Source organism: Schistocerca serialis, chromosome 7, assembly GCF_023864345.2.
Source record: "Schistocerca serialis cubense isolate TAMUIC-IGC-003099 chromosome 7, iqSchSeri2.2, whole genome shotgun sequence".
NCBI classification, from domain to species: Eukaryota; Metazoa; Arthropoda; class Insecta; order Orthoptera; family Acrididae; genus Schistocerca; species Schistocerca serialis.
Window position 1 is genome coordinate 277329527 of NC_064644.1, and position 19462 is coordinate 277348988.

Genomic DNA, 19462 nt, shown 5'->3' on the forward strand with positions numbered 1-19462 from the left:
TAGTTCAAGCCTCGCCCGATCACAGAAGTGAAGCAACCCCAGGCCCGCCAGATATTTGGATGGATGAACGTCTGAAGAACAGGGTGTTGTTAGCTTACGGACAGGTAAGTCGCCAAAATGACTGCCAGATGAAAGAACTGCACTATGCCGTTGAGCCACAAAATAATAAGACGCCAGAAAAAAATCGCAATAAATAATTTGTGCAGAGTAATTAAATTTCGCTAATACACCTGTCCAGGTAACATATTTAAGGTCACAAGTTCAAAAAAGGGCTACATTAGCCACTGCAAATGTGAAACTCTGGTGCATTAATAACCTGTGTAAGAGCCATATTCTGGAATCCTTGGATGCAAACGAGCATGCATGTTTTGTAGTCAGTTTGTGGGTTGGAGTTTCATACCTGTTGCACTTGGTTGATCAATGTAGGTACGGTTAAAGCTGGTTGTGGATGACGCTATAGGTGTCCTCCAATGATGTTCCATGTGTGCTCGAATGGAGAGGTTGGTGATCAAGCAGTCCAGTTTAACAGGTCGACTGTAGAGCATGGTGGGTGTTCATAGCGGTATGTGGGCGACCGTTATCCTGTTGGAAAAAGACGTCCTGGAATGCTGATCATGAATGGCAGCATAACAGATCGAATCGCTAGAATGAAGTACAAATTTGCAGCCAGAGTGCGTGGGATAACCATGAGAGCGCTCCTGTTGTCATACGAAATCCCACCCCAGGCCATAACTCCACGTGTAGGTTCAGTGCGTCAAGCACGCTGGCAGGTTGGCTGTATACCCTCAATTGGCCTCCTTCTAACCAACACACTGCCATCACAGGCAGCATGGTAGAACCAGCTTTCATCAGAAAACACGAACTGTACAATTTTGGTAAACATTTTTGGAAAGCAGTGATCAATTAATTCTTATATTTAAAAGAGAAATAATTGTAATCTATTTCTCTTTTAATCTGTTGTCAGAAAGATGACTTAGCAATGGGAAATTCTTTAGCTGGGACAGTTGCAGACATTTTCGTGAACCACATTGAGACGCAATTCCTGAAAAATAACCCTGATATCGCAAATAAAATCATATATTACAAGCGATATGTAGACGATACATTATTGCTTTATAATGGTTCAAAAGATGAAATTGAGAAACTTGCTATAAAATTAAACTCTATGCACCCGAAGTTACAATTTACAGTTGAGCATGAAAATCGAAAATCTATTAACTACCTAGATCTCACTATAACTAATAACAATGGGAAACCTTTATTCGCCATATACAGGAAACCTACAACCACTGATGTTATTATTAATGCCACATCATGTCATCCTGACAAGTATAAAAAAGCATTTTTTAAGTCTATGATACACCGAATACTAAAATTACCGCTAGAAGCTAATCAGATCAAAAAGGAAATGACCATCTTAAAACAAATTGCAAAAACCAACTCTTTCGACACACGACAGGTAGATATCATGTTTAATAAAGTACAACAATCACAAAGTACTCCACTAATAGGTAATCCAAAATATATGAAGATGACATATTTGGGAAACATATCAGATAGAATTACTAATTTATTCAAAAATTCTGGAATAACAATGGCATTTACAACTGACAATACTTTACAACAAAAATTAAGACATACCGTAAGTAAAGATAATGGAAAATCTACCAGATCAGGAGTGTACAAGATCCAATGTAGAGACTGTGAGGAAATATATATTGGCCAAACAGGTCGAAATTTTGCAGTAAGGTACAAAGAACATACGTCGGGTACCTCACGAACAAAGTCCGTATTTGGTCATCATATAGCATTCAATAATCATGCTGAGGGGACAGTACAACAGAATTTACAAGTTCTTCATTATGCAAATAAAGGCTTACTTATGAATATCCTAGAAGAAATCGAGATATATGCTCATTTGAAAACCAAATCATCAATGCTGCTCAATGAACAATTAGATTTTCGCGAAAAATATTATTACGACCTTTTTGACAAAATTTTATAATAAAAGCATCTACTCTTTTGTTTTTTAAAAATAAAAGACTAGTTATACCCATGGCAAAAGCAATGTATGTAAAATATGCTGCACAAAATAAAAAAATTGTTAAATTGACATTGATTATTATAAAAACTATTAGATCGATGATTTAAAAAAAAAATTGTAAACAGTAGTCTCATCAGTTATTCAGATATACATAATGTGGAACATACTCTTGGCTGCTACCCTACTGCTATAAAGAATATTGCTATAAAAACTACAGTTAAAATAAGACGATTCTGCAGCATCCAACAAAGATGCAATTGTGATGTAGGCGACTCGGTATAATCGATATATACCACAACGCCTAGGACTTTCACATCTTTGATGAAACAGGCACTGTAATAGTATTAAGGTTGCCCATAGAGGGCACAACTGTTACACATCGTAGTTCACTGTTTTTATCCAAAATATAAATAAGCTGTAGACATACTAACTATCTGTTAATCAGACATTTAAATGAATCAATTTTATGTTATTAGTGTATTTCCTACTTTTAAACTTTGACGATGGCGTCATATTATGAACGCTGATTGGCAGTTGTGAAGTAGTGGACAGGAAGTAGGCGGAGCCTCTGCATATGTAAGCTCGTGCTCAGCACTCATAACCATCAGTTGACTGCGTAGCAGCGAGGAGAGCTCCGCCTACCATCCTAAGGGAGCCATGGGTATAATTAATTTTATTTTATCTTGTTAAATTTTGACATCATTAGACACTTTCATCTTATTTAAAGATTGGTATCTAGTATTTTTTTAAATTTATCCACAGGTCTGATGATGGTTTTGTAGAAAGAACCGAAACCGGTTACCTGTATCATCAAAACTAACATGACGTGATCAAGACTGAACTTTAGTCAAAATATAACGAACTGTACCTTGTCCTCCAGTCAGCTCTCTCTTGACACCACTGAAGTCCCAAATGGCAGTGGTTTGGGGTCAGTGGAATGCATGATATAGCATGGCAAGTCACAATTGTCCTTGAAGTAACCGATCTGTATAGAGGTTCCAACTACTCAAATTGCTGCTGCACCAGAGCGATACGCCAAATACAGTGGTCTCCCCTCTCTGTATTGTCACGTGGTGTTCAGAGCCCAGTCTTCTTGCTACAGTACATTCTCGTGACCACCGCTGCTAGCAATCATACATATACTGTGGCTACATTACTGCCCAGTCTTTCTGCAATATCGCGGAAGGAACATCCGGCTTTTCGTTGCCCTAATACCCGACACCACTCAAACTCAAAGAGGTGTTGATAATGAGATCTTTGTAGCCTTAAAAACATTGTCGACTAATATCAATTCACCACCTCCAGTTTCGAAGGTAGCTAGCGCTCACGACCGTTGCATCGTGTATTTCAAGCAAACCTGATTTCCATCCTAGTAGTAGTGCTGCTAGCTTCACTCTTGTGTGCCTGGCTCTAAATATGAAGAGTTGCCTTTCAGATGTAGAAACACGCCTACCAACTTTCGTTCATGTCGCCAAACTCCTTCTTGGTGTTCCGATATTTCTCCGTCAATGAATTCTTACTACCAGAATCTCGAAACAAGTTGCAAAATGACTCAGACATCTTATGGTGTGAAAGGTAGCAATTGACTGTAAACAATGGCAAGTGTGATTACTAGAAGAAATCCACTAAATTTTGGTTACAAATTATATCACACTAATTTAAAGGTTTCCTATTTAACTGAATAGATTAGTCTTATAATTACGAACAGAAGTAGTTAGGGCGGTTAAATAGGAAATATTGTGGAGAAGGCGTACGAAAGACTGAATATTATTGACAGAAAACATACAAGATGTAACAATTGTACTAATGAGACTGCTTGCATTACGCTTGTCCGTCCTCTTGTGGGGTATTGCTGCGCGTTGTGGGATCTTTACCGGATGGGGTTGACGAAGCAAACGAGAAAGATCAAGTGAGGCCGGCTTGTTTTGTATTCTCGCGGCAAAGGGAAAAGGGTGTTACGAATACGATAGAAGATTTAGTGCGACAATAATTAAAACAAAGACGTTAATGTTCGGACGAGATCTATTCACGAAACTGGACTCACCAACTTCCTCTTTCACAGGAAAATAGAAGATATGTAGAGTTCACAGGGAAGGATTTAAGTGTTGGCTTTTACCACGTGCTGTTCGAGAGACAACGGTAGAGAAATCGAAAGTGGTTCGGTGACTCCTCTGCCATGTTGTTGTTGTTGTTGTTGTTGTTGTGGTCTTCAGTCCTGAGACTGGTTTGATGCAGCTCTCCATGCTACTCTATCCTGTGCAAGCTTCTTCATCTCCCAGTACTTACTGCAACCTACAACCTTCTGAATCTGCTTAGTTTATTCATCTTTTGGTCTCCCTCTCCGATTTTTACCCTCCACACTGCCCTCAAATGCTAAATTTGTGATCCCCTGATGCCTCAGCACATGTCCTATCAACCGGTCCCTTCTTCTTGTCAAGTTGCGCCACAAACTCCTCTTCTCCCCAATTCTATTCAATACCTCCTCATTAGTTATGTGATCTACCCATCTAATCTTCAGCGTTCTTCTGTAGCAACAGATTTCGAAAGCTTCTATTCTCTTCTTGTCTAAACTATTTATCGTCCACGTTTCACTTCCATACATGGCTACACTCCATACAAATACTTTAAGAGATGCCTTCCTGACATTTAATTCTATACTCGATGTTAACAAATTTCTCTTCTTCAGAAACGCTTTCCTTGCCATTGCCAGTCTACATTTTATATCCTCTCTACTTCGACCATCATCAGTTATTTTGCTCTCCAAATAGTAAAACTCATTTACTACTTTAAGTGCCTCATTTCCTAATCTAATTCCCTCAGCATCACCAGACTTAATTCGACTACATTCCATTATCCTCGTTTTGCTTTTGTTGATGTTCATCTTATATTCTCCTTTCAAGACACTGTCCATTCCGTTCAACTGCTCTTCCAAGTCCTTTGCTGTCTCTGACAGAATTACAATGTCATCGGCAAACATCAAAGGTTTATTTCTTCTCCATGGATTTTAATACCTACATCAAATTTTTCTTTTATTTCATTTACTGCTTGCTCAATATACAGATTGAATAACATCGGGGAGAGGCTACAACCCTGTCTCACTCCCTTCCCAACCACTACTTCCCTTTCGTGCCCCTCGACTCTTATAACTGCCATCTGGTTTCTGTAAATATCGTAAATAGTCTTTCGCGCCCTGTATTTTACCCCTGCCACCTTTAGAATTTTAAAGAGAGCATTCCAGTCGACATTGTCAAAAGCCTTCTCTAAATCTACAAATGCTAGAAACATAGGTTTGCCTTTCCTTAATCTTTCTTCTATGTTAAGTCATAGGGCCAGTATTGCCTCACGTGTTCCAACACTTCTACGGAATCCAAACTGTTCTTCCCCGAGGTCGGCTTCTACCAATTTTTCCATTCTTCTTTAAAGAATTCGCGTTAGTATTTTGCAGCTGTGACTTATTAAACTGATAGTTCGGTAATTTTCACATCTGTCAATACCTGCTTTCATTGGGATTGGAATTATTATATTCTTCTTGAAGTCAGAGGGTATTTCGCCTGTGTCATACATCTTGCTCACCAGATGGTAGAGTTTTGTCAGGACTGGCTCTCCCAAGGCCGTCAGTAGTTCTAATGGAATGTTGTCCACTCCCGCGGCCTTGTTTCGACTCAGGTCTTTCAGTGCTCTGTCAAACTCTTCACGCAGTATCATATCTCCCATTTCATCTTCATCTACCTCCTTTCCCATATCTATAAAATTGTCCTGAAGTACATCGCCCTTGTATAGACCCTCTATATACTCCTTCCACCTTTCTGCTTTCCCTTCTTTGCTTAGAACGGGGTTTCCATCTGAGCTCTTGATATTGATGCAAGTGTTTCTCTTTTCTCCAAAGGTCTCCTTAATTTTCCTGCAGGCAATATCTATCTTACCCCTAGAGATATACGCCTCTACATCATTTGTCCTCTAGCCATCCCTGCTTCGCCATTTTGTACTTCCTGACGATCTCATTTTTGAGGCGTTTGTATTCCTTTTCGGCTGTTTCTTTTACTGCATTTTTATATTTTCTCCTTTCATCAATGAAATTCAATATATCTTCTGTTACCCAAGGATTTCTACTAGCCCTCGTCTTTTTACCTACTTGATCCTCTGCTGCCTTCACTACTTCATCCCTCAGAGTTACCCATTCTTCTTCTACTGTATTTCTTTCCCCCATTCCTGTCAATTGTTCCCTTATGCTCTCCCTGAAACTCTGTAAAACCTCTGGTTTAGTCAGTTTATCCAGGTCCCATCTCCTTAAATTCCTACCTTTTTGCAGTTTCTTCAGTTTTAATCTACAGTTCATAACCAATAGATTGTGGTCAGAGTCCAGATCTGCCACTGGAAATGTCTTACAATTTAAAACCTGGTTCCTAAATCTCTGTCTTACCATTATATAATCTAACTGATACCTACTAGTATCTCCAGGATTCTTCCATGTACACTTTCATGATTCTTGAACCAAGTGTTAGCTATGATTAAGTTATGCTCTGTGCAAAATTCTACCAGGCGGCTTCCTCTTTCATTTCTTAACCCCAATCCATATTCACCTACTATGATTCCTTCTCTCCATTTTCCTACTCTCGAATTCCAGTCACCCATGACTATTAAACTTTCGTCTCCCTTCACTACCTGAATAATTTCTTTTATCTCATCATACATTTCATCAATTTCTTCATCCTTTGCAGAGCTAGTTGGCATATAAACTTGTACAACTGTAGTAGGCATGGGCTTCGTGTTTATCTTAGCCACAATAATGCGCTCACTTTGCTGTTTGTAGTAGCTTACTCGCATTCCTATTTTTTTATTCATTATTAAACCTACTCCTGCATTACCTGTATTTGATTTTGTATGTATAACGCTGTATTTACTTGACCAAAAGTCTTGTTCCTCCTGCCACCGAACTTCACTAAATCCCACTATATCTAACTTTAACCTATGCATTTCCCTTTTTAAATTTTCTAACCTACCTGCCCGATTAAGGGATCTGACATTCCACGCTGCGATCCGTAGAACGCCAGTTTTCTTTCTCCTGATAACGATGTCCTCTTGAGTAGTCCCCGCCCGGAGATCCGAATGGGGGACTATTTTACCTCCGCAACACTTTACCCGAGAGGACGCCATCATCATTTAACCATACAGTAAAGCTGCATGCCCTCGGGAAAAATTAAGGCTGTAGTTTCCCTTTGCTTTCAGCTGTTCTCAGTACCAGCACAGCAAGGCTGTTTTGGTTAGTGTTACAAGGCCAATGAGTCAATCATCCAGACTGATGCCCCTGCAACTATTGAAAAGGCTGCTGCCCCTCTCCAGGAACCACACGTTTGTCTGACCTCTCAACAGATACCCCTCCGTTGTGGTTGCACCTATGGTACGGCCATCTGTATCACTGAGGCACGCAAGCCTCCCCACCAATGGCAAGGTCCATGGTTCATATGTATCTGACAAACAGATAAATATGAATGGCACAGTAGTCATGTTCATGTTGATGTAGATATAATAACGTCAATTCGTCACTCTCTTCCCCTCCCTTCCCCCATTCCCGAAACAACCACCCTCTATATGTGTGTGCCATTACGCAAAACATTTTTTTTCATGTTTCTAAGGTATGAGTATTGGGTAGACCCCACTCATACTGACTAGAAAAATGTTGGGTAATTAGTAGTTATGAAAGACTAATAAAACAGTAATGAAGTATCCCCCCTGCGTGTCCAGGGAAAGAATAGGCCCGAGGTATTCCTGCCTGTCGTACGAGGCGACTAAAAGGAGTTTCAACGGTTTTGGCCTTCCATGTGTTGGTCCCCCTTGGGGTTTGACCTCCATTTTTTCAAAATTCTACTGACGTACGAGCCTTTTGGAGAAGGACACCTTACGTGGTGTACCACTGGTCCTAAGTGCACTAAGACCTTGGCACTCTGCATTGCACCGGCGTTGTAACCATACCCACTATTCCTCAAATTGGGCCTAAACGCCTGATGGGTTGTCCAAGTTACGCCCATAGTGCATCTCCATCTGCACCAGCGATCATGATGGACTTACCATGGCACCAGAAATCCAGCACGGTAGCCAGCCCGTTGTGGTGGGGTCGTCATGTACCCTCTAGGTTGTAGCCCCCTGACAACACATACTGCCGATACCTGAGCTGCACCCTCCCCACGTTGGCCAAGGAGTAGATGCCCGTCTCCTTGGGGCATCAGGACTCCCGGCAATGGTCATCCTGCCAGGTGGCCCTTGCTGCGGCTGGGTGGCACCCGTGGGGAGAGCCCCTGGTCGGAGTGGGTGGTATCGGGGCGGACGTTTCGCAGATGAAACGTCAACACGTATCGGGTCGCTCTGCGGCCGAGTCTTTCAAAAGAAAAGGTACCGTTTCTAGTCCTGGTTCTCCTGCCCTTTCCCCCTTGGCCACTCCATGGGAGGAGGGACAGGCCCGCCGGCTTGGGGCGAAGTACTTCCCCCGCTATTTGGTCTGTTCTCGAACCGATGGGGGGACATTCGCCACCTCCAAGCCCATGTTCTTTGTTCAGCACATTGAGGACATCTTCGGGGAAATCGAGGCTCTCAGCAAGATGCGTTCAGGGTCCGTTCTTATCAAGACCACCTCCGCCACACAGTCGGCGGCGCTCCAGGCGTGCGACCGCCTAGGGGACATCCCAGTATCCATTGTCCCACATCTGGCACTAAATAGGACGCAGGGGGTTATTTTTCATCGTGACCTCCTGCTACAATCTGATGAGGAGCTCAGGGCCAACCTGGAGCGCCGAGGCGTGCATTTCGTCCGGCGAGTCCAGTGCGGCCCCAAAGACCATCGCATCAACACCGGGGCCTTTATCCTCGCCTTCGAGGGGGACGTTCTCCCGGTGAAGAAGGTAAAGGTGATGTGCTACCGGTGTGACGTGCGACCTTATGTCCCGCCTCCTATGCGCTGTTTTAGGTGTTTGCACTTTGGGCACATGTCGTCACGGTGGGAGGCTGAGCCCCTTTGTGGCGATTGTGAACGTCCTCTTTGTGAGGAACATACATGCACCCCACCACCTCGGTGCATTAATTGTCCTGGCGTCCACTCGCCTAGATCCTCAGACTGCCCCGCATATCAGAAGGAGAAGAAGATACAAGAAATCAAAACTTTGGATCGGCTCTCTTATTCTGAGGCCCGGAAGAAGTATGACCGCCTCCATCCCATGCCATTGACCACTTCGTTTGCCTCAGTTGTATCCACTCCTTCCGCGGTATCCTCACCCCTATCCTGTCCCCCCTCCGCCTCCTCCGCCCATCAGGGGGCTCTGCCTCCTCCTCCCAAATCCCTCCCTTCCAAATCCTCCTCCCCCGTGGCCCCCACCCCCTCTGCCCCAGTGGCCACCCTTCCTCCTCCTCCTCCTCCTCCTCCTCCCACGCCACCTGAGAAGATCCTCTTCTCAGGTGTCCATCGGGGAAATGTTCCGGACCCCAGCTTCCGAGGTCCGGCGTTCCAAAACGGACCCCGCGCGTGAGGACCTTCTTCGGGTCGAGCCCACCATCCCTGTGCCTCCTCGGCCTTCCAAGAAGGCCTCCAAGAAGAAGTCTCTATCCCCCTCTCCACCCAGGCGCGTTTCGTCTGACGCTCCATCCGTGAGTCGCTGCTCCCGGCCGTCCTCCGTTTCGCCGGGACGCTCTGCTGCCAGGCGCTCCACCGGCCTTTCGTTGGCAAATGATGCGACCCCTCCTACACAACCAGGGACAGCGGCAGCGGCTGGCGACGAGTCGATGGAACCGGATCTGCCTCCCGTCGGTTGTAGCGTTGTTCCCTCGCAACCTGGCCCTCTGCGGCCGTCAAGGTGACCAGCGCTTCCCCCGTCTCGTTCCCCCAACTTTTTGACTAGCGATGGCGTTGTTTCATTGGAACATAAGAGGTATTCGATCTAATCGGGAGGAATTACAACTGCTCCTCCGCCTGCACTGTCCACTCGTCCTTGGTCTCCAGGAAACCAAGTTGCACCCGACTGACCGTATTGCCTTTACCCACTATACCTCGGAGCGGTATGACCTCACCCCTGTGGACGGTATCCCAGCTCATGGTGGGGTCATGTTGCTCGTTCGGGACGATGTCTATTACCATCCCATCCCATTGACCACCCCACTCCAAGCAATAGCTGTCCGCATTACTCTTTCTGCTTTTACTTTTTCAGTTTGTACCATCTACACTCCACCGTCATCTGCTGTTAGTCGGGCTGACATGATGCACCTGATCGTTCAGCTTCCCCCGCCATTCTTATTGTTTGGCGACTTCAATGCCCATCATCCCCTTTGGGGCTCTGCTGCATCCTGTCAAAGAGGCTCACTCTTGGCGGATGTCTTCAACCTTCTCAATCTTGTCTGCCTCAATACCGGCGCCCCGACTTTCCTCTCGGACTCTACTCATACCTACTCCCACTTGGACCTCTCGATCTGTTCTACCACTCTTGCCCATCGGTTCGAGTGGTATGTCCTTTCTGACACCTATTCAAGCGACCACTTCCCCTGTGTCGTTCGTCTCCTGCACCACACCCTATCCCCACGTCCTTCGAGCTGGAACATACTGAAAGCTGACTGGGGACTTTACTCCTCCCTGGCGACCTTTCCGGACCACGATTTTCCCAGTTGTGACAGTCAGGTCGAATACCTCACGGCTGTTATCATCAATGCTGCCGAACGTTCCATTCCTCGTACTACTTCTTCTTCACGTCGCGTTTCCGTCCCCTGGTGGAACGAGGCTTGTAGGGACGCTATCCGTGCTTGACGACGTGCTTTACGCACCTTTCGCCGCCATCCTACGTTGGCGAATTGTATTGAATACAAACGACTCCGAGCGCAATGCCGTAGAGTCATCAAAGACAGCAAAAAAGCTTGTTGGGCCTCTTTCACCAGCTCCTTTAACAGTTTTACTCCCTCTTCCGTCGTTTGGGGTAGCCTGCGCCGGCTGTCGGGCATTAAGGCCCACTCCTCGGTACCTGGCCTGACCTCAGGTAATGAGGTCCTTGTTGATCCTGTGGCTGTCTCCAACGCCTTTGGCCGCTTTTTCGCGGAGGTTTCAAGCTCTGCCCATTACCATCCTGCCTTCCTTCCCAGGAAAGAGGCAGAAGAGGCTCGGCGACCTTCCTTCCACTCGCTGAATCTGGAAACTTATAATGCCCCCTTTACTATGCGGGAACTCGAACGTGCGCTTGCACTGTCCCGGTCCTCTGCTCCGGGGCCAGATGCCATTCACGTTCAGATGCTGGCACACCTTTCTCCGGCGGGCAAAAGCTTCCTTCTTCGTACCTACAATCGCGTCTGGACCTAAGGTAAAGTCCCCATGCGTTGGCGTGACGCCGTTGTTGTTCCTATACCCAAACCCGGGAAGGATAGACACCTTCCTTCTAGTTACCGCCCCATTTTTCTTACAAGCTGTGTCTGTAAGGTGATGGAGCGCATGGTTAATGCTCGGTTAGTCTGGATTCTTGAATCTCGACGACTACTTACTACTGTCCAATGCGGCTTTCGTCGCCGCCGCTCCGCTGTTGACCACCTTGTGACCTTGTCGACATTCATCATGAACAACTTTTTGCGAAGGCGCCAAACGGTAGCCGTGTTCTTCGACTTGGAGAAGGCTTATGATACCTGTTGGAGAGGAGGTATCCTCCGCACTATGCACAGGTGGGGCCTACGCGGTCGCCTGCCCCTTTTTATCGATTCCTTTTTAACGGATCGAAAGTTTAGGGTACGTGTGGGTTCCGTATTGTCCGACGTCTTCCTCCAGGAGAACGGAGTGCCTCAGGGCTCCGTCTTGAGCGTAGCCCTTTTTGCCATCGCGATCAATCCAATTATGGATTGCATTCCACCTAATGTCTCAGGCTCTCTCTTTGTCGATGACTTCGCGATCTACTGCAGTGCCCAGAGAACATGCCTTCTGGAACGCTGCCTTCAGCGTTGTCTAGACAGCCTCTACTCATGGAGCGTGGCAAATGGCTTCCGGTTCTCTGAAGAGAAGACGGTTTGTATCAACTTTTGGCGATATAAAGCGTTCCTTCCGCTATCCTTACATCTCGGTCCCGTTGTTCTCCCATTCGTGGACACAACTAAGTTTCTAGGGCTCACGTTGGACAGGAAACTGTGTTGGTCTCCACATGTCTCTTATTTGGCGGCCCGTTGTACACGTTCCCTTAATGTCCTCAGAGTTCTTAGCGGTTCATCTTGGGGAGCGGATCGCACTGTTCTGCTTCGCTTGTATCGGTCCATAGTCCGATCGAAGCTGGATTATGGGAGCTTCGTCTACTCGTCCGCTCGGCCATCCCTCTTACGCCGACTCAACTCCATCCACCATCGGGGGATACGTCTTGCGACCGGAGCCTTCTACACTAGTCCTGTTGAGAGTCTTTATGCTGAAGCTACTGAGTTACCATTGACCTACCGGCGCGACGTACTGCTGTGTCGGTATGCCTGCCGGCTGTTGTCTATGCCCGCCCACCCCTCTTACAAGTCCTTCTTCGCCGATTCTCTGGACCGTCAGTACGGGTTGTATGTGTCTGCCCTGCTGCCCCCTGGAGTCCGCTTCCGTCGCCTGCTTCGACAATTGGATTTTGCCCTCCCTACCACCTTCAGAGAGGGTGAGAGCCCAACACCACCTTGGCTCCAGGCTCCGGTTCATATTTATCTCGACCTCAGCTCACTCCCGAAGGAGGGTACTCCGGCTGCAGTGTATTGCTCACGGTTTGTCGAACTTCATGCTCGACTTGCCGGTCACACCTTTATTTACACCGATGGCTCCAAAACTGACGATGGTGTCGGCTGTGCCTTTGTCGTCGGGGCCGCCACCTTTAAATACCGGCTCCTCGACCAATGTTCCAGCTTTACGGCCGAGCTTTTTGCTCTCCATCAGGCCGTTCAGTATGCCCGCCGCCATCGCCATTCATCGTATGTACTCTGCTCTGACTCACTCAGTGCTCTTCAGAGCCTTGGAGCTCCCTATCCGGTCCATCCCTTGATTCAACGGATACAGCAGTCCCTCCATTCTTTCGCTGATCATGGTGGTTCTGTCAGCTTTCTGTGTGTTCCCAGACATGTAGGAGTGCCTGGGAATGAGGCTGCAGATGCTGCAGCCAAGGCTGCAGTCCTCCTGCCTCGGCCAGCCTCCCATTGTGTCCCGTCATCTGACGTTCGTGGGGATGTATGTAAGAGGCTTGTGTCGTTGTGGTGGGATGCCTGGTCATCCCTCCAAGGAAACAAGCTCCAGGCAGTAAAACCGCTCCCAACTGCTTGGACAACATCCTCCCGACCATCTCGGCGCGAGGAGGTCCTTCTGACCAGGTTGTGGATTGGGCATTGCCGGTTTAGCCACCGATACCTGCTCTCCGGTGACACAGCCCCGCAGTGCCCTTGTGGTCAGGCATTAACAGTGCGCCATGTTTTATTGTCGTGTCCCCGTTTTAGTCAATTTCGTGTTGTCCTGTCCCTGCCATCTACTTTACCGGATGTTTTAGCTGATGACGCTCGAGCAGCTGCTCGTATTCTGCGTTTTATAACTTTAACTGGCTTGTCCAAAGACATTTAACCTTTTTACTTATTTTATCTGCATCTTTGTCAGGTCCTTCTGGTGTCCCCCCATCCCCTTGAGTTTTAGCAGATTCCATGTGCTCTAACACCAGTGACTGGGCGCTAATGACCTAAGCAGTTGAGCGCCCTTAAACCCTACCAAAAAAAAAAAAGTAACGAAGTATGTGAAACTGATTACAGTCAATCGCAGGTGTTTTTAGGTGTAAGCAGGTGTTTATCGCTAGCCTAAAAAGTATTAACGGAAGTTCATAATAAAATGAAAAGACGGGTGAAGACACAAATGTATCAGGTAATAGACAGGTGCGGAAGACAAAAATGCACTTTAATGAACATGAAATGGTGGGTGGAACGTGTGTTTAGGCCAACGGATGGTAAATGACCCAGTGAAGTCCTTCGTTCTTTTAATAATACAGAATACGCTTTTGTCCACAAAACAGCATGGATTTAAAAACAATCGCTCGTCCGGAAATCAGCTTGCTCTTTTCTCGCATGATATCCTGAAAACCACGGACGAAGGGCAAAAGCAGGAATCGGATATTCTTAGATTTCAGTAAACAGTGCGACTCTTCAGACTCTTCACAATACCAGATACGTGAATGGTTCGAAAGGTTTTTGAGCAACATAACCCAGTATTATAGTCGACATAATCGTCTTGAGAGATACAGAAAGGTATTTAAGATAATTCTCATTCATTGCCCCGTCTCAGTTACACGTTTTTAATTAGATTACATGCTTCGATCTCTTTGGATCCTATTCAGATCTAAGTATGTATCTACTCTGGTATGTACTTCTGTGCAGACAGGACGGTCTGCTGACGCAACTAGTTAGCTCTGAAGGTGATCCATAGTCTTCCAAACATGTAAACTAATTAAAAGTATCCAACTGAGACGGGACAATAAATTAGAATCATCTCAAAAGACTCAGTATGTTGTGCCTGCATCTATCAGAGACGCGCGTGTTTATCAGACGCCAAAGTACCGTCTTGAGTGCACAGGGAAACGTGATAACGTCGCTCATTTTCTGTATATAAATTAACGATCTGATGGATAGTGTGAGCATCAGTCTGTTTGCTGATAGCGCCGTTGTGTACGAGAAGGTGACACGAGGATAGAGGATCACTTTGGACAGAATTTCTATTTGATGTGATGAATGGCAGCTTGATCCAAATTTAATTTACACAGATGAGTAGGAAAAGCAGTCCAGTAATGTTCGAATACAAAGCAGTATGTGCTTGTAGCTTGACACAGCCACATTGATCAAATATCTGTGTGCACTGAAGCCCCAAAGAAACTGGTAGAGGCATGTGTATTCAAATACAGAAATACGTAAACAGGCAGAATACGGCTCTGGGGTCGACAACGCCTATATAAGAAAATAAGTGTCTGACGCAGTTGTTAGATAGGTTACTGCTGCTATAATGGCAGGTTATCAAGAATTATGTGAGTCTGAACGTGGTGTTATAATCGGCGCACAGCGTTGGGCCACAGCATCCCCTAGGTAGTGGGGATTTTCCCGTACGACCATTTCACGAGTGTACCATGAATATCAGGTATCCGGTAAAACATCAAATTTCCGACATCACTGCGGCCTGAAAAAGATTCAGCAAGAATGGGACCAACGAGCCGAAAGCCCACTCGTGTGCCCTTGATGATTACACGACACAAAGCTTTACGCCTCGCCTGTACCCGCCAACAACAACAATGGCCTGTTGATGACTGGATATGCGTTGCCTGGTAGGACGAGTCTCATAATTCCATTGACCCTGCATGTCAGCAGGAGACTGTTCAAGCCGGTGGAGGTTCTGGCGTACGTAGTTTGAGTGATATGGGACCCCTGATACGTCTAGATACTACTGTGACAGGTAACGCGTACGTAAGCATCCTGTCTGATCACCTGCTTCCATTCATGTCCATTGTGCGTTCCGACGGACTTGGGCGATTTCAGCAGAACAATGTGACACTCCACACGCTCAGAATTGCTACAGAGTGGCTCCAGGAACACTCTTCTTATGAGTTTAACCCCTTTCGCTGGCCATCAAACTCCCTAGACACGAACGTTATAGAGGATATCCGGGATGCCTTGTAACGTGCTGTTCTCGTACTCTTACTGATTTATGGACAACGCTGTACGATTCATGGCGTTAATTCCCTCCAGCACTACTTCAGCCATTAGTCGATTACATGGCACGTCGTGTTGCGGCATTTATGCGTGCTCCAGGGGGCCCTACTCGTTATTAGACAGATGTACCAGATTCTTTGGCTCTTCAGTGTGTAATGATGAAGAGCGACATGAAATCCAACGACTACGTGACATCATTTTCAGGGTAAACGTATGGTCTTCAGTTTAGTTGCTGAACTCTAAGAAAGTATGGCTCATCTACAACCGTACCCGAGTGCAGTACACGTATGAGACCCATTCTTCAACATTTTTCGAGTGTCTGGAATAGCTACTAACCCTCATTAGAAGAAGACACTGAAACAATTCAGAGGCGGGCTGCTACATTTTTTACCCTAGGTGCGATCAGCACGCAAGTATTATGGAAATGCTCAATGAACTTTGAAGGGAATCCTATTGCCACCTAAAACCATCTTGAGCAAAACCGTCGAAGACGAGAGAAATGACGGCCTGATCTGGAGCAGACAGTCTTTTCTCCATCTCGATTCATTTGCGAGTGGAACAGGAAAGGGAATGACGACCAGTGGCACAATACACCTGCTGTTAAGCGGCCTGCAGAGTGTGTAAGAGTTAATGATGTAGCTGTAGAGCAAATTAAATTAAGACGGATTATGTTGACAAATATATATTCGTGTAGCTACAAGCACCAATATAATACGCCGGCCGCGGTGGCCGAGCGGTTCAGTCCGGAACCGCGCTGCTGCTACTATCGCAGGTTCGAATCCTGCCTCGGGCATGGATGTGTGTGATGTCCTTATGTTAGTTAGGTTTAAGTAGTTCTAAGTTCTAGGGGACTGATGACCTCAGATGTTAAGTCCCACAGTGCTCAGGGCTATTTGAACCATTTTGAACCATTTTGAACCAATATAAGGAAGTCTACAGGACACTTTACCGGCATTAATGTCAAATGCCGTGGTGTCCTAGAAATCAAGCGCTGATGGTACCCCATGCGTAACGTATTCATCGTTCTGGTTGTAGCGAGCTCAGCATCGTAACAGTGCATACGACATGGAACCTCAACAATTTCGGAACTCCACGACCAGACCAACAGAGTACGTCAACAGCAGTCCTGCGAAGCCAACAGGCGGCGTACACGCCGACAGTAGAGGTCGCTGGCAAACAACACCTATTCATGCATCCGCCGTATTACGTGCCAAAAACCGACCAGCACGTATTCGTCAGCTAGTCGGATAGAACGGCGTATACACCCGGGAGAGTTGTTGCGTCGCGCCTAGCAACCTGAAGCTCTCCACTATGCCACGCCCGACTTGGCTATCGTCTTCTGGAGAGAAAGCTGTCTCCTCAACTAGGACTCAAAGTGATCAGCGATGTGCTCGTTGAGACTTCGTGGCCGGCCGAAGTGGCCGTGCGGTTCTAGGCGCTGCAGTCTGGAACCGCGTGACCGCTACGGTCGCAGGTTCGAATCCTTCCTCGGGCATGGATGTGTGTGATGTCCTTAGGTTGGTTAAGTTTAACTAGTTCTAAGTTCTAGGGGACCGATGACCACAGAAGTTGAGTCCCATAGTGCTCAGAGCCATTTGAACCATTTTTTTTGAGACTTCGTGTAATTGCATCGTTATTCTTCTAGCTGCAGCATTGTGTGAGACTGGAAGTTTCTATGCCTGTCGCACTTAGATATTTCATTACTGTTGACTCTTAGTACTTCTTCAGTGAAGCACACCGTAAGAAGTTGGAAGTGTTTTTCTTCTTGAGTGAAGGTTGGATTTGGATTTTGGGTTTTACACCTAAACTGAGAAACTTATCTTTCCGTTTTAATATAAGGTTATTATGACTTCAAGACTTTGTTCATTAAAGAGAGTGGGACTACAGAAGCTTAATTCACTATTTTTAACTAAAAGCTCCTAAGATTTTAAGATAGTGTTCAACGAATCTTTTGTAACTTTCTGAAGTACCACGAAAATGTTTTATTCACTTGTGTACGCCAGCGGCGTACAGATAACGATGTACGTGATGGTGGTGTTGATGGTGATGATGGAAGTAAACACGAAGTGTCTCTGTTGTACTGTCTTTCCATGATCCTCATCTTCCCAATAGTCCTGAAATTCATGAAAGTCGCCAATAAAATAGAAAATTGTGTCGCTTACCTTCCTCGATCCAGGCGCCTTCTATCTGGTATGAGGCAGTGGCGGCTCCCAGCAGGAAGCCGTCTGGGAACTGGTTGACCTCTCTACCAACTGCTGTCGCCAGTAGGCACGCAATTGCCAGCAACTCCAAGCATAATGTCATAGGTGCCACCATGTTGGTATCTGTTGCTCTAACGGTACTCGTTGTCGGCTTATAAACTCTCGCACATGTCGGATAACACTCGAGTGCCACCAAATGATCGTATCTATGGGGCTATCACGTGTATGACTTCTTGATAAACGTGCTGCAATCTGATGATTACTTCCCGTATACTCACTCTCATGTGTGTTGTGACATTTTATGTCGAACTGGGAATACCATCAAACTGACTAATATATCCACACTAGAGAGGAACTAAAGGGTTCAACAACGCCAGTCAAGTATATCCAATAAGGTGATCTTGGTACGAAATGGCAAGCTGTGATTTATCGATTGGAAAGGACACATGGTCAAGTAATAAAACATCGACATAATTTAGGATTAAAGGGTGTCGCTGCACAAGTCTGAAAGCTTAAGTACTTTAACAACTGCGTATAGTTGTCAACACTTACAAAAATTCATCGATAATTGTCTAGCGTCATTCTTTCGGAATCATACGACTGGAATTATTTACCTTTTTGTTGAGATATTCTTCAAGTAGCTATTTGCAGACCCGTTCCTGATGGCAAGAACTCGGATAGAAGGCTGAAATGTTGGAATGGTAGTTTTTTTAATAGCGACAGAACCCAAGAGCGTTTATTACGCGCGACAGCACGGAAAGCATACGTGGCCCAGAAAATTTCGCAACAGAAACCACTGAGCTTATTGCAAATTCCCATGCAATTAACACTCGGAATTTTCGGGTCTGTAATCGAGGAAAGATTTTGATGCAATCTATGGAGTCTTTTGTTGTTCTTGCCTGAATACATCCACTTCAGTGAAACAGGGTTTGACTTGCAAAGCATTTGCTGAAAGGTTTTTGTTTACATAAAATCCTGTTCTAATTTAACTAACAAAGAGTTATTAGTGAACTAAATGCTGCTACTTCCTGCAAATTCTCTTTCTCTACAGCTCCCTCTAGTATTGTGGCAGTTATTACCCAATGTCTTAACAGACGTCCTGTCATCCTGACCCTTTCCTCGCCAACTCTGCGGAGAACCTCCTCAGTCCTTACCTTGTCAGCGCACCTCATTTTCAACAATCTTCTGAGCATCACATCTCACATGTATCCTTTTTGTTTTCGTTTGGTCACAGTCTATGTCTCGCTACCGTAAAATGTTGTGCACCAAACGAACATTCTCAGAAACTTCTTCCTCAAGTTAAGACGTATCTTTGATACTAGGAGACTTCTCTTGGCCTGGAATGCCTTTCTGCCAGTACTAATCTTCCTTTTATGTCGTCCTTGCTCCTTCTATCATAGTTTATTTGCTACCTAGGTACTAGAATTCAGAAAGGTGAACATATATTTTATATACCAATTAAACCTGTTTTTACTAAATATGATGTGCTCCCACTATTATGCACTGACCTTTCTACAAGATGATGATT

The 19462-nt window shown here is 45.5% G+C and overlaps 1 protein-coding gene across 1 annotated transcript in view; it reads right to left on the reverse strand.

The window, feature by feature from the left end:
- Nucleotides 1-18049, reverse strand: part of LOC126413012 (lactase-like protein) — a 94986-nt gene extending 76937 nt beyond the window's left edge. Inside the window, exon 1 of the mRNA XM_050082905.1 lies at nucleotides 17896-18049. Coding sequence (XP_049938862.1) covers nucleotides 17896-18049 — 154 coding nt within the window. The remainder of the gene's footprint in view (nucleotides 1-17895) is intronic.
- Between the last annotated feature and the right edge of the window lie 1413 nt (nucleotides 18050-19462).